This window comes from Callorhinus ursinus, unplaced genomic scaffold (assembly GCF_003265705.2).
Source record: "Callorhinus ursinus isolate GAN/ISIS: 27379988/994484 unplaced genomic scaffold, GSC_fseal_2.0 scaffold25, whole genome shotgun sequence".
Taxonomy (NCBI): Eukaryota; Metazoa; Chordata; class Mammalia; order Carnivora; family Otariidae; genus Callorhinus; species Callorhinus ursinus.
The window spans coordinates 17982026-17996212 of NW_027397087.1; the positions used below are offsets into that span (position 1 = coordinate 17982026).

General features: G+C 41.4%; 1 protein-coding gene across 1 annotated transcript in view; it reads right to left on the minus strand.

The window, feature by feature from the left end:
- Positions 1-111: 111 nt before the first annotated feature.
- The window catches only part of LEO1 (LEO1 homolog, Paf1/RNA polymerase II complex component), a 34540-nt gene continuing 20464 nt past the window's right edge, over positions 112-14187 (minus strand). The window contains exons 7-12 of the mRNA XM_025884126.2: positions 13444-13538; positions 12745-12879; positions 11496-11631; positions 9096-9282; positions 7183-7280; positions 112-348 (exon numbers count right to left, since the gene is read on the minus strand). Of these exons, the coding sequence (XP_025739911.1) occupies positions 244-348; positions 7183-7280; positions 9096-9282; positions 11496-11631; positions 12745-12879; positions 13444-13538 (756 nt within the window). The 3' untranslated portion in view covers positions 112-243. The remainder of the gene's footprint in view (positions 349-7182; positions 7281-9095; positions 9283-11495; positions 11632-12744; positions 12880-13443; positions 13539-14187) is intronic.

A 14187-nucleotide genomic window follows, 5' to 3' on the forward strand; every position in this document is an offset into this window, starting at 1 on the left:
GGGGCAGGGGAGGGGCACAGCAGCAGGAATTCAATGAAACCTAAGACTTCCTGTGACGCTATTTATACAGAATCAATTTGCTTTAGGTAAAGTAGATTTCCTGAACAGAGATTTGCTTTAAAAAATTTTTTATTACAATTAAGATTACACAAAAGCAAATCAATTCATTTCAATCAAAATAACTCATGTTTACATATTTAATAAACTGTACAAAAAATACATAAAATGTTTTCACATTGTGCTTCAATCATCATCTTCTTCCTCTTCATCACTGATCACGTACTTCTTATGCTTTTTACTTGCTTTATCATCATCTTCTGCTTTTCTCTTTCCAGAGGGTTCCCCTTCCTAAACAAATAAAATTTTAAAAATCTGAAAGTCAATAGGAAATATTTCTAGGAAGATTTATCAAAAGTAGCTCTGAACTGAACGATCCTCTGAAAACACAAAATAAAATAATTTTTAAAATAAGAACATTCACCAAATGAATAAAACCAGTGGTGAAGGTCATGGCTAGTTTCCAAATCTACAAGTACAAGAAGCATTAAAAAAATGACAACTATCTAGAGCTAATTATAAACTAACTATAAAACAACCCAACTTCAGGACTGCAAGGAAGAGCTAGGAAATTATAAGCAATCTCTTGGAAGGGAGACCTTGTACATGGAGAAGGGCATACAGGAAACTGGAAACTGGGTCCGCCCTGGGAAGGGTCAGGGCTCTCCAAAGAAGTCTGCCTGTTATAACCACTGATCCTGTGAATATTTTTACTGTGATCAGGTGGCTGATTAAACTTTTCCTCTGCTTCCTCAGCATTTCACCTCTTATCTAAAATTCAGTATTTTAAGGGCGCCTTGATGGCTCAGTCGGTTAAGGGTCTGCCTTCAGCTCAGGTCATGATCCCAGGGTCCTGGGATCAAGCCCCACATCGGGCTCCCTGATCAGTGGGGAGTCTGCTTCTCCCTCTGCCCCTCCCCCCTGCTCATGCGCGCGCTCTCTCTCTCATAAATAAAAAAAATAATAAAATTCAGTATTTTAAAGACCATTAATTTTTTAAAATAATGATTTCCTATTTTGGATATACTAAAAACTCACATCATAAAGGTTTCAAAAATATTTGAAGAAGTTAAAGGTTTATTACACAAGTCCACATTACTTAAAATCATGTACAATATTCTAACAGAAACAATTGTTTTGAACTTTTACAGATAGAACTCAATATATCAACACCTAAGTAATATCAAATATTGACTAAAATGAATTGATACAAAATATGACACGGCAGAATTGCCTTCCCTGGCTTCCTCACCAAAAATTAAACAGGGTGGATCATCTGAAGGCTGAAACTGGGGAAGGCCAGGCAGCTCTCGCTATGACCCGAGAATGTTTCCGGATGTACAAGCTGGTCTATCATCTACTTTTTCTGATGGTCCCTATGGCTGGCTCTCGGAGGAGCAAGATACCATCCCACACTTGCTTCCTGCCTTATTATCCCAAACGCAACCCCACAGACCTGAAGTGCCACAGGAGAATTCAAAGGGGAAGGTTATGAATCCAGAAAGAGATCCAGAAGTCCTCCTGCACTTACTTCCTAGCCGGCAACGGTAAAGTTATCCAAACAGCAAAGCGGGAATATGGATCCCGCCTCCAGGGTGTGACTAGCGCTCGTTTCTACTTCTACAGCCTGGAGCAAACCTAGATATTTCCTTTCTCTCCCAACCCAACATCAGCAAAGGCAAAGAGGACATTCAATCCTACCATTGGTCTTTTCATTTATTTTCAACTGAAAGTCTTATTTTAAACACTTTACATGCAAGCCTGCTTGTGGCAACCTTCCCTACATAACCTCAGTTTATTCTTCAGCTCTAAACATCTTCAGCTCTAAAATTCTCTAAGGAGTTTAGTTTGAGTGAACTAAAGAACTGGCATGGTACTTCTCAAAGGTGGTAGAGCCTGAAATCAGGAAAGAGACTCTTAACTACAGACAACAAACTGATGGTTACCAGAGGGGAGGGAGACAGAGGGATGGGTGACATAGGTGATGGGGATGAAGGAGTGCACTTGTGATGAGAACAGAGTGTCGTATGGAAGTACTGAATCATTAAATTATCTGAAACTAATATTACACTGTATGTTAACAAACTGAAATTTAAATAAAAACTTTAAAACAAATAAGTAAAAGGTGGTAGAGCCTGTCCTCAAGGATGCAGGACAGGGCCCAGCAGATTGGAGATGATCAGGGCTCTCCAAACAAGTCTAATTGGCACCAATCCTAATCCACTGTCTGGGGTAAGACACTCCAGAATTCTGCTTGGGAAATCCTGCCAGAACTGATTTCCCCAGCAGCTACAGGCAAGCACAGTAAAGCACAGCGAAGGAATGCAGGACTTAGTGAATGGCATCCTTCAGGAGACCTCCTATTGTGCAAGTAAAAAACGTGGGATTCTACTCTACTGAACTGAGCTGGAATAAATCTCAGTGCCATGTATAAATGCAACAAATGACAGAAATATTCCTATTAGACTGAAGTTTGCTAACACAACCATGAATCCAAGTCCATATAGATAAAGGAATGGCAGCCCAGTTTTGAAGGAATTATCTTCCAACAATTTAAAACTAATGGTAACTATTTGTAATTGTTTTTAAAACTAAATGACTGATTTTTTTTCATACTAATAAGCCAGGTCTCAGAGTTTATTTAACACAAAACATACCTAAGAATATATATAAACAGGAGTGTATTAAAGTATGAGAGACCAACACGAAGAATGTTAAAGGCTTCCAGGGAAATATATTCAGAATACCAGTAATGGGAAATCCTATACTGGAGGGCGAGCTGGGGCTATGCTAGTTCCCAGTCACCTACGGCCCCACAGACAGACAGTGAGGACCTCTAACAGGTAAGGCAGGGTCGCCAAGGTGGAGAATGGCGGCTCCACGAGGGAAAGCTGGGAGACAAACCAGACCACCAGGTACTACTTTCTAAATAATCCTTCTCAGCAGGTCGCCTGCTCCATCTAAGAAAGCTGAGGACTGGCCATGTTCCTTTCCTGTCCGTTGTCTTCATGTTTCTTTCTTCTCGGGTCTTTCCTTTTTCCACAGTTTCTCCTCTTACCCATTTTTCTACCTTGCGAGTTATGTAGGTTTTCTAAAGTTGTTTACTGCTTACAAAAATAAGGGAGGATAAAAAAGCTACTTTTCTCCTTTTTTGTAACTTAGACCCTGTTGGGAAAGAGAAACTAGCATTTCCTGTTGAGATACTACATGTTACCGTGCTACCCACTTCTGTATGTTATTTATCATCAGGCAACAACTCTGCAAGCAGCAAGCATAAATGCCACTGAAGAGATGAGGAAACAGATGCAGAAATGTGAGATGACTTGATCAAGGCCATTGAGTGGCCAAGATTCAATAATCCAGTTCACTATAATCCAGACTCATGCCCTTTCCCCCCATATCACAGAAAGCTCTGCTGATTATGGTGGTTCTCTAGGAACTTAGACTCTGCAAGCTTTGCTACATCTCACCCAGGCTCATGGCATCTGGACGGGGCTTAGTGTACAAACAGGTAGAGGGACCTAGTGCCGGTCTGACCCCTTACCTTCTCTCTCCCACTGCAACCCACAGCCAGGACTTGAGTAGTGAGGAGAAAGTGGCCAGGGGAAGGGAGGTCCAGGCAGAAGATTTTTCTGTTGTCATGAAAGGGGAAGGGAAGGGTACAGGAAGCCCTAGCAGAGTATTAGGGTGAGGAAGGGGGTAGTTCCCGTAATAGACAGCTAGGAGGCATTCACAAGAGGCATTTGTAAGTCAGGCAGTTACAGGTTTTCCCAGCCTAGAAGAAGGCTACTGGATGGATCACATTTAAAAATCTCACTTCTGAGAATACTAGAGATAAACAGAAGTTCCATGGCAAATCTCAATTTTCATTTACAGTTTCTGCTTGCCAAGAAATAAAATAGCATCTGCTTAGATGAGGATTCCCGTTTGCCAACAGTGCAACACACTATAAAATCATCATTAAGATGTTTCCAATCTAATTTAAAACAAATACATTGCAGAATAATTTGATAATTTCTGTCTAGTTATCTTCCATAGCATGCCACTTCTAACAATGACTGGGAAACATTAAATGTTGTGATTAACAAACAATAATGCAACACAGAATTCTGCTTCACATAAGAGCGTCACAGAAGTTTGTAGTTCACAGAAAACCAAAATGATCAAAATACATTAAAACCATGGATAAGAGAAACACATCATCAATTTCCTTCAATATGACAAAAAATCCCTCCCTGCCATGGAAAATACCTAACCATAATGGGAAAATATAAACAAATCAGTGCGATTGCAAGAAAATAAGGCATAATCAGAGGCCAAAAATTAAGTGAAACCAAGAGATAAATAGAGCACTAAAGCACGCTTTCTCCCTGAAGACCTTCACCACACTGTGAACATCAGCTTTGGTTTGTATGCTCCGCAGTTGCTGAGGACAGGGGACAAAGGCCAACTGGAGCAGATTAATAGCAGACCCCAAAGAACTACATCTTTAGTATAAAGGCAAACCAGAAATAAGCCCAGGCCCATTTCTGTGAGGCAGGGGTCAGTGAATTTTTCTGGTAAAAGGGCCAAATAATAAACATCTTGGGCTTTGGTAAGACACACGGTTTCTGTTGTAACTACTCCACTCTGCCACTGAAGCAAAAAAACATTCACAGGCAATACGTAAATGAATAAGCATGCCTGGTTTCTAACAAAACTTTATTTAAAAAAAATGGCTGGCAGGGTGCCTGGGTGGCTCAGTCAGTTAAGCGTCTGCCTTCGGCTCAGGTCATGATCCCAGGGTCCTGGGATCAAGTGCCGCATCGGGCTCCCTGCTCAGCGGGGAGCCTGCTTCTCCCTCTGCCTGCCGCTCCTCCTGCTTGTGTGCACTCTCTCTCTCCCTGACAAATAAATAAAATCTTAAAAAAAAACAAAAAACGGTTGGCAGGCTAGTGAGGTGTCATTTGCCATGAGCAAGTGTGTATGAGCCAAGCATAACATAAAGAGTCGCTGAATCACTATATTATACACTTGAAACGAATATAACACAGTGTGTCAACTATACTTCAACTTAAAACAAAAAGCTGGCATTCTTGACTTTCTCACATATATAAGTTTGTGTGTAATTGAATTCTTCGAAGAATGAACAAGATTTTGGAGGGGAAAAAAAAGCCTAGAACCAAGTAATATCAGAAAGCTGCTTTCAGAGAATGAGAGTTAAAGCTACTGATTGCATCACAGAGTATCAGCCATCATTATAAAATAGAAAAAATTAATTCTAGGAAAATTCATAATCTCAAGTCAGAACTCTTTCTTCCAGGTAATCTAAAAAGACCTCATTCCTAGAGTATACTCTAAAATGATCCCAGGTGGCTGGGGCACCTGGGTGGCTCATTCGGTTAAGAATCTGCAGCTTAGGTCATGATCTCAGGGTTGTGGGATCAAGTCCTGCCTTGGGCTCTGCACAGGGTATGGAGCCTGCCTGAGTTCTCTCTCTCTCTGCACTCGACCCTCCCTCTCCTTCATTCATTCATACATACATAAATAAATAAAAGTGATCCTAGGTGGCTGATATCCAATGCACTTGGCAGAGGCAAATATAAATCACCTTTATCGGAACCCAACGATCTAGACACCTCAAAAATTCCCATTGATCTGAGCTAAGTAAATCAATCATTTAATCTCAGGACACACAGAGAAATAAGTCATCAAGAAACAGAGCTAGTAAATGGGCAAGAAAATCACACATGTAAAGATTTCAGACACTGAATTATCAGACATAAAAGACTACATATACATAGGTTTAAAACATTTAAAGACATAAAAAGGAGAAACTGGAAATATGAGTTAGGGGAAGGAGTTTTTAAAATGACCAATTTGAAAAAGAAACTACAACTAAACATTTTTTAAACAGCCAATTTGAAAAAGAAACTAAACCTCTACAGATGAAAACAAAGTAAAAATTCAATGACAGATTAACGTGAGACACAGCTGAAAGAAAGGGGCAGTGAACTAGAAGGCTCTAAAGAAGTATCACGGAATGCAGAGACAAAGACAAGGGAAATGAGAGTTGTAAAGGACAGAAGGAAACATGCATTTAATCAGTTTCATAGAGAAAGGACAGAAAGAATGGTACAGAAGTAATATCTGAAAAATTGACAAGTGAGAAATTTTCAGAACTGATGATGAATTCAAATTTAGGAACAAATCCCAATCAGAAAAATAAAAGGTAATACCAAAGAGATAACACAGTACAATTCAAGAACACCAAATATAAAAAAAGATCTAAAAAGACTCAACTAAAAAGTCCTGGGGATATAAGGTACAGCATGGTGGCTAAGTTAAAAATACAGTATTGAATATTTGAAAGTTGCTAATAGCATAGACCTTAAAAGTTCTTACCACAAGAAAAAAAGTTTGTACCTATGTGTGATGAATGTTACCTAGACTTACTGTGGTGATCATTATGCAATATATACAATTACTAATTCAATCATTATATTGTACACCTTAAACTAATGTTGCATGTCAGTTACATCTCAAAAAAAAAAAAAAGACTTAAAATTTCTCAGCACCTGTATGTACTCTTATCATCTGGAAAGGATACTGTTAAAAATATAAGTTAAAATACCTTTAAATTACTTTGAAATAATTTTTTATTTTGATAGAAACTTATTTTAATTTATTGAATTACTCAATACTATTCAGATACTATTTCATCTAAAGGGAAAAAAACAGGTTTTTCTCCCATTAGAATTATTTCTATAATTTAAATAAATATATTGAAAATAAAAAGGTCAAAAGAGAAGATATAAACCCCCTAATCTACCCACACTGAATGATTTCCAGTTTCTAGTCAAGCCTTGGTAGCGCAGGGCCCTGCACGTTTTCTCACAGGCCTTTCCATCCCCCTAGGACGCCCACCAGACACTTTTGTCCACACCCAGCGAGAGGTCTCCTCTGAGCAGCCTTCCAACTCCCGCCTGAGCACAGGGATCAGACCCTCCTCTGGCCGCTCCTGCTCCTGTCACTGCATTTACCTCACTGACTTCCAGTGAAGCCTACAGACATCTGTGCTCCTGGGCTGGGAGTGGACTCGAGGACACAGGGTAAACCCCTAGCATTGAATACATTTGGTTTTACCTCATCACTGGTCAGTTTCTTCGCTTTGAGTAATCTTTGAGCCTTATCTTCTTCTGATCCCTCATCACTGTCTGACGAATAGATTCTGGCTCGTTCCTCTGGAAGCAAAGGAATGATTTGTGAGTAACTTTCGAAGACGGTGATCTGTTCATTTCTGGATTTTTCTTATGATTGATTATCTTTAGTTCCTTCTGTGCATTTTTTCCAGAAGAAACAATCATTAAAAATTTTTTTATTTAAAAAATAAGTGTAAGATTTAATATGCTGAAGTGAAGCACTTACCCTCTCAAAATACAAGAATGGTTCATCCGACCAGTTTTAAGTATTAAAAAGGCTGTGTGCAAGGTCACTAAAGACATAAACACCACTACTGACAAGCTACTGACACCTGAGTCATTCTTTCATGGGGGATAACTGTTAATTCCAAAATAAGCTTTGAAGATAAAAGCAAGTGGTGGTTTGCCAGTCCTGTAAAGACCATTTGTTGCCATACGGACCTTTCAAAAGGAGATGGAGATGAGTAACATTCTGCTCTGATGCCCAAGCCAAGGTGAAAGTCAGGATGGAACCAAGCACAGCTGACTTTAGACCAACCCTTTCACAAGAGAATCCAGAGTCTTCCCTGGAACCGAACTTGTCAGGTTTTTGATCTCTGGTGAACTGAATATTATATATCTCTCTCCCTAAAAGCAGCCTCAACTTTTTTGTTTTTATTTAGTTTTTATGTGGTTTATTTCCACAATTAATCTTTTCTGTGGGAAATTAGCTCTAAAAAAAAGTCTCTGTACTGTAGTGCCAAAATAAATAACAGGCAAGAAGGGTATAAGAGGTCACAAGGAAAAATGCAGTCACCGCAAGAAAAGGAGAAAGGAGTTTTACAGGATGGTAGTGAGGGGAAATTTGAATGTTCTTAAAATTTGTCACGTGATGGGGACAAAACTAGGATGCATGGTCACCCGTGGTACACCTTACACTCTACAGCGGTTCCCAAAGCTCTACCAGGTTAATCTAGGGAGGACTGGAATTTCATTTCACAGATGGGGAACACAATATTCAGAGACAGAAGTCACTTGCCTGAAGCTGATGACTGGTAAGAATAGTAACAATGGTTTTAGATTACGTTTATTTAGTACTCATATGTGCCAGGTACTGGGCAAAGTACTTTACGTGTATTATGTCATTTAATTCTCAAAACAACCTCACTTTGTAAGTACTACCAATATTAATAGGTTGTTTTCTTTTTTCCTGATGGAGTAACAGAAAATAGGTATTATAACTTTCCAAAAGTCATACAGCTAAAGAGTGGCAGAACTGAGAGCAGGCAGGGTCAGGTCAGGGACCAGGCCAGTCTTCTACCTCAGGTTTAGTCTGCGGGCTGTGGGGAAATCCCTGGATACAGTACTGTGGCTGAGACAGATGCCTCAGAAGTCAGATGACCCTGTTTCAAGAACTGTCCGCTTACCAACTATGCATCTTTGGGCAAGTTACTAAACCTCTCAAAGTCTCTGTTCCCTCAATAAGAACAAGACAGCAGTTCCCACCCTTACTTCTGCAATGTCTAGTTCAGCAGCCCTTGAAATATATCACTCATTAACACTGGTTCCTCAAAAATAAAAAGTCCATGGGCGCCTGGGTGGCTCAGCTGTTTAAGTGTCCAACTCTTGATTTTGGCTCAGGTCGTGTGTGATCTCTGTTGTGAAATCAAGCCCTACGTCAGGCTCTGGGCTGGGTGTGGAGCCTGGTTAGAATTCTCGCTCGCTCTCTCTCTCTCTCTCTCCCCCTCCCCGCCCCTCCCCCCACCCTCTCTCTAAAAAAAAAATAAAATATTCAGTGACTGGGCATTCAGAGTAGGCCAAATGCAAAGATAAATTTCTGAACCCCAAAATTATGAAATTTAACTTCCGCACACTCACCTCGAATGCCCCCTTTGTACCGGTTTTTAATGGCAGCCAAGCTTATGGACTCCTCGCCCTCCTCCTCCTCATCATAGCGGTCAGGTTCTAGGTAGCTAGCACTCAGCCCCCGCTGGTGCTGTTTCTCTCTCATCCGGCGCTGCTGAGATTCCCTACGAATAGAAGCCCTCAAACGTTCTTCTTCTTTCTGTAAAGAAGCAAATAAAATACTGAACTTTAAAAAATGAACTAGTTTACTGCCCACTTAAACTACTTTTACTATCAAGAACATGTAAATGCCCAGCCCAGGATAAACCTATTTCTGCGGTTCTCCCCGTCCCACCCCTGTTACCACACACAGCCGGCAGTCGGTGCAGTTTAGTTCTAAGGCATGAAGGCGGCACAGGGGGGCGGAGCAGAACACTCCCTCGCGCTAACTGCCCCATCAGAACAGGCCCAGACGCGGGCGTTGGGAGCTGCATTGGGAGCTGCATGCCGCCGTCCCCCCTGTGGCCCAGTCAGAGCCCAGAGAGCAGCAACCAGCCTGAGGAACCTCAGCCGTGCCCGGTGGACACGTGAGGGAGGCTGTGTCTGCCGACCCCTGAGACAGATACCCGGCTCGCTCGGGCTCCACCGAACTACAGTGGTGCCCAGAGGTTCCTATCCGGGCCCCTCCCCGCAGAGAGCGTCCCCAGAGCTCCCGATGACAGGATGGGGAGGCGCTGGTAGGGGAGGGTCCCTGAGCCCCAGAGCAGAACAATCACACCCTTCCTCCGCCTGGCAATCCACACAATGTTGTTCACAAGGCAGAGACAGAATATGAGAGGACAGGGATAGTACGGCCTTTCTTTGAATTCCTCATTTAATTGCTATTACTGCACACAACTCCGTTGCTCGACATTCTCTGCAGCAGATTTTTCATTAAGGTTGTATGGAGTACAGAGTAAAAATAACTGTTGGTACAACCGGGATTAAGAACAAACTAGCTCGTTCCTTATGCATTTCCATGGAAACTGGGGAAGTGGAGGAGGGCTTGGGGGATCTTTTAAGGTGGTCCAGAGGGCTCCTCCAATAATGCTGAGACCAGAGTCTGAAGGTTCCTGTAGCTACCTTTGCTTGAGGAGAAAAGGCAGGGAAACAGAGCAAGAAGTCAGGCTCCAAAGCCAATGCACCTATATACCACTGGGCTAGGCACTACTATGAATCTGGTTTAGTTAACCTGCTTCCATGAACAAAATATGAGAAGAAAAAGCCGGGGGCCAGGGCCAGACCATCAGCACAGTCTGACATTGAGATCGGTAAGAAAGGCCCGGAGGCAACCAGAGCATCTTCGCCTCACTGTGCCCTGGTGCCCTAGGGAACGGAGTCCCATGAAGCAGGCAGGGCAACGCGTGAAATCTAGCAGGTATCAGAGAATGAAACTATTCGGCTGCATTCGGCTGCTTAAAGCAAATGCCGCACCAAAGGCCAATGGTGTCGATACACACACACACCCATCACTGAGGGACTATGCCCCAGAATACACTTGTGCCTCCCTGGCAGTTGTGGCAACTCTAACAGGTAGAACATTAGAAACGGACCTTTGTTTGATTCTCCTCGGGCGTGTTCCCACTCAAACTTTTCGTTTATTTTTATTCTATTTCAGACTACATCTCTAGCATTTCCACGAATTTTTAACACAGATTCTAAGCCAGACAGAGCTCACTGAATCATCTTTGAAATTCTATACCAAAGTTTAGATCTCTTCAGTCCCCCAGTCTGTTCCTGAACAGTCAGGACCTAGTGAGAGAAACCCGAGCCCTTGCGTCTGTTTTGTGACCACCGCCACATCACTCGTTTGGCAAATGCTTCGGGAACTGATCCAGCTCCCGTTCATGCCGGCACGTGAGAGAAAAGGTGCGTAAGAGATGAGAACAAAGTTTTGGGAAATGCTATTCTTAACATAGAGCTATACCTCATTTTATTGCACTCTGCAGATACTGTGTTTTTTTCTGTTTTGTTTTTTTAAAAATTGAAGGTTTGTGGCAACCCTGTGCCATGCAAGTCCCTAGGCATAATTTTTCCAGCACCATTTGCTATGTTTCTGTATCATATTTTGGTAATTCTTACAGTATTTCAAACTTTTTCATTATTCTATTTGTTATGGTGATCTGTGATGAGTGATTACGACTTGCTGAAAAGGTCAGATGATGGTTAGCAAAAAAAGTTTTAAACTAAGGTATGTACATTTTTTTAGACATAATGCTATTGCACACTACGCTGTAAACATAACTTTTATATGTACTGGGAAACAACAAAAAAAAATCATTTGATTCACTTTATTGTGAAATTCACTTTATTGCGGAGGTCTGGAACCAAACCCACAGTTTCTCCGAGGTATGCCTGTACCAAAAATCCCAATTTAAAGCTTAGCCGACGCACCTTGATCATTTCAGTGCGCTGGCACTCGGGGTCACGCCCAGCCATGGGTAAGATTCTAATCTTCTGTGTCTTTGAGCATCTATCCGCAAGTGACAGGGTCATCTTTCTGTGTGTGGCACTGTCTGTAGAGTGAGGTCTGCAGGAAATGAACAAAAATGCCTGTTTACCACATACATCTGTGAACCAGTCATATCATCAACATCACAAAAACAAGAGACCAGAGACCATTTCCTATTCTCTAGAAAAAAATAGGTGGGGACACTCAACTACATATACTAGGAGAGGGATTCCAAACTTCTGTGGCTCACTGAAACATTCTTATCTTACAAGTTTTTTACTTGTAAAAAAGTCTTTGCAAGGCACAATCACCCTCCAGAATCAGTAAATACATAGATTCAAGGAGCATTTACTGAAAACTAAGTGCCAAGCAACATGCTCTGTGTTTTACAGGTTAAATGACTTCACTGTCACATCTACTCTATAATTATTACATTTTATGTATCAGGGAAGTGAGGCAGAGAGGTTGAGAAAGTTGCACAGGGTCACATAAAGGGAAATGAGACAGAAATATAGGTCTGATTCTGAAGCTTCTACTGACCACTACAATTCTCAAAAAGCTACGTCATAACCGAGATCATTGTGCCCTCTTTAAAGATAAACATTATCCAAGGAGGATGATCTGCTTCAAATCAAGAAAAGAAAAATACAAACATTTCAGAGTAGTGCCTACCAGTCTAAAGACGGGGAATGCTCTCACCAGCTGACCTGAGTGTCCTGGGCTGCTTGGGGGACACAAACCTGGAGAGGCACTGGGTGCAGCAGCCTCAAGAATGGGATGACCCCAGCCTTCACGCCCAACTCATTGCCTTTCCTCTGATTGTATGCACACTACCAACCTTATTCTCAGTCTTACAGATCAATTTTATTAAAAAAAAAAAAAAAAAAAAAGACACACTGACCAGCAAATATTCTAGGCCCCCTGGCAGTTACAGTATTTACTGGAATTAATAAATTAACATTGTGGTTTACATAACAGTCTCTTGTAAGTTTTATCATCATGACCCGGTTCCCTGTGAAACAGCAATTTTTAGTGCACTTGACACAACAGCCTTTGAACCTTCAGAGCTGAGAGCCATACCTTGGTCTTTGGTGAACCATACAGAAGGTTATGTCAATCAGGAGTCAAGTATTTTGGACGATATCTATATTCACTGCTTTTACTGTAAAAATAGTAGTTGATAATAGTTACCTGAATGTGAGTTTGGTTTTAAAAACGGCTTGTCCCTGTAGACCAGTACCTTGTCTTATAAAAAGATGGTTGTGATCTCCCTGTAGTGGAGCTTTGTAAACATCAAACACTTCGTTGCCTAAATGCAGAGACATGCTGAAAAGAAGGAACACTTCACATTTTAAAGTCATAAAGTTTCATTCTATCATTTCACTTTAAATTGTGATTCAACTGCTACTTTCTCTCCTTACACAGAGTTCAGAAGGAAAGAAAAAAGGTGGCACGATGTGAGAAACCACCTACACAGAGTCAAACATGTTGTAGGTTTCTGTTTACAAACAAAGCATGTTGAGAAGGAAAGCATGCTCTGATGGGTACTCATTCTCTACCACTTTCCCAGTGAAAGGCAGTTTTTCTAACTCGTCACCTGAGAGTGAGCAGTGTGCGATGAGGAGCAGAGTTGGTCTAACATTTCCAAACTACTATGCTGTGGCAGGACAGGATGATCACATTTCCGGCCTACTTCTAATGCCTTTCACCAGCCTGTCTGACCCTCAACTACCTATCTACTTCTCTCAGGTCTTCTGTGCAATGCCAGAGACCAAGCAATGGAAACACTTTAATAAGAGGTATCCCCCAAATAAGGTTTTCTTCTAAAGTCTGACCCCTCCTAGCCACATTCTAGGTATTTCAATGCTCTTCAAGGCATTTTGGGCTTACCTCCCATCTGACCACTTGACAATCCGAGCGTTGCTTTCTTTGATTTCATTTCCTTCCTCGTCCCGGCGTATCCTCCATCTTATCGTATTTTCTACCTGGTTAAAAACACAAGTGCCTTAGAATGCTGTAGTTTATGCTTCTTTTCTCCTCAAAAGACACAGAATCATAGAATTTCTGTCATACACTTAGTGACAGAGAAACAGACAACACTGAAATCCTCTTGTTTTAATCATTTATAAATGTTGAATAAATTAACAACAAAAAACAATCAGCTTAACTTCTAAACTCCTAGTGCTGGAATCACAAAGGAAGCTGAGTGCCAGAGCATCTGAGCTAATGCTACATCTGTAGTAGCCCTGGGATATGTTAAGAAAGAACCCATAGTAAGAGCTATGAGGACAGGAAATAAGACTTGAGACCACAGGAAATAGCAATTTAGACCTGAGGCTCCCTCTATAAAGCAGGTTCTCTCACAGAGCTAACAACCTAATAAATGTGGGACCAAAAACCTCTGCCCAGGGAAATAGGGAAACTCCCAAAATATGGGGAAGGAAAACGCAGCACCCTAGGAAGATTTAAAACCCAGGTTTTTGAGGAGGTTTAGAGTCTAACTTTATCTTGATTGCATGTGGGGGAAACACCAGACAGGTCTGGAAAACATTCAAGAGCTTCTAATATGAAAACCTATTGAAATTAAAAACTCAATGGGAATGGGGCACCTGGGCAGCTCAGTCAGTTAAGCAT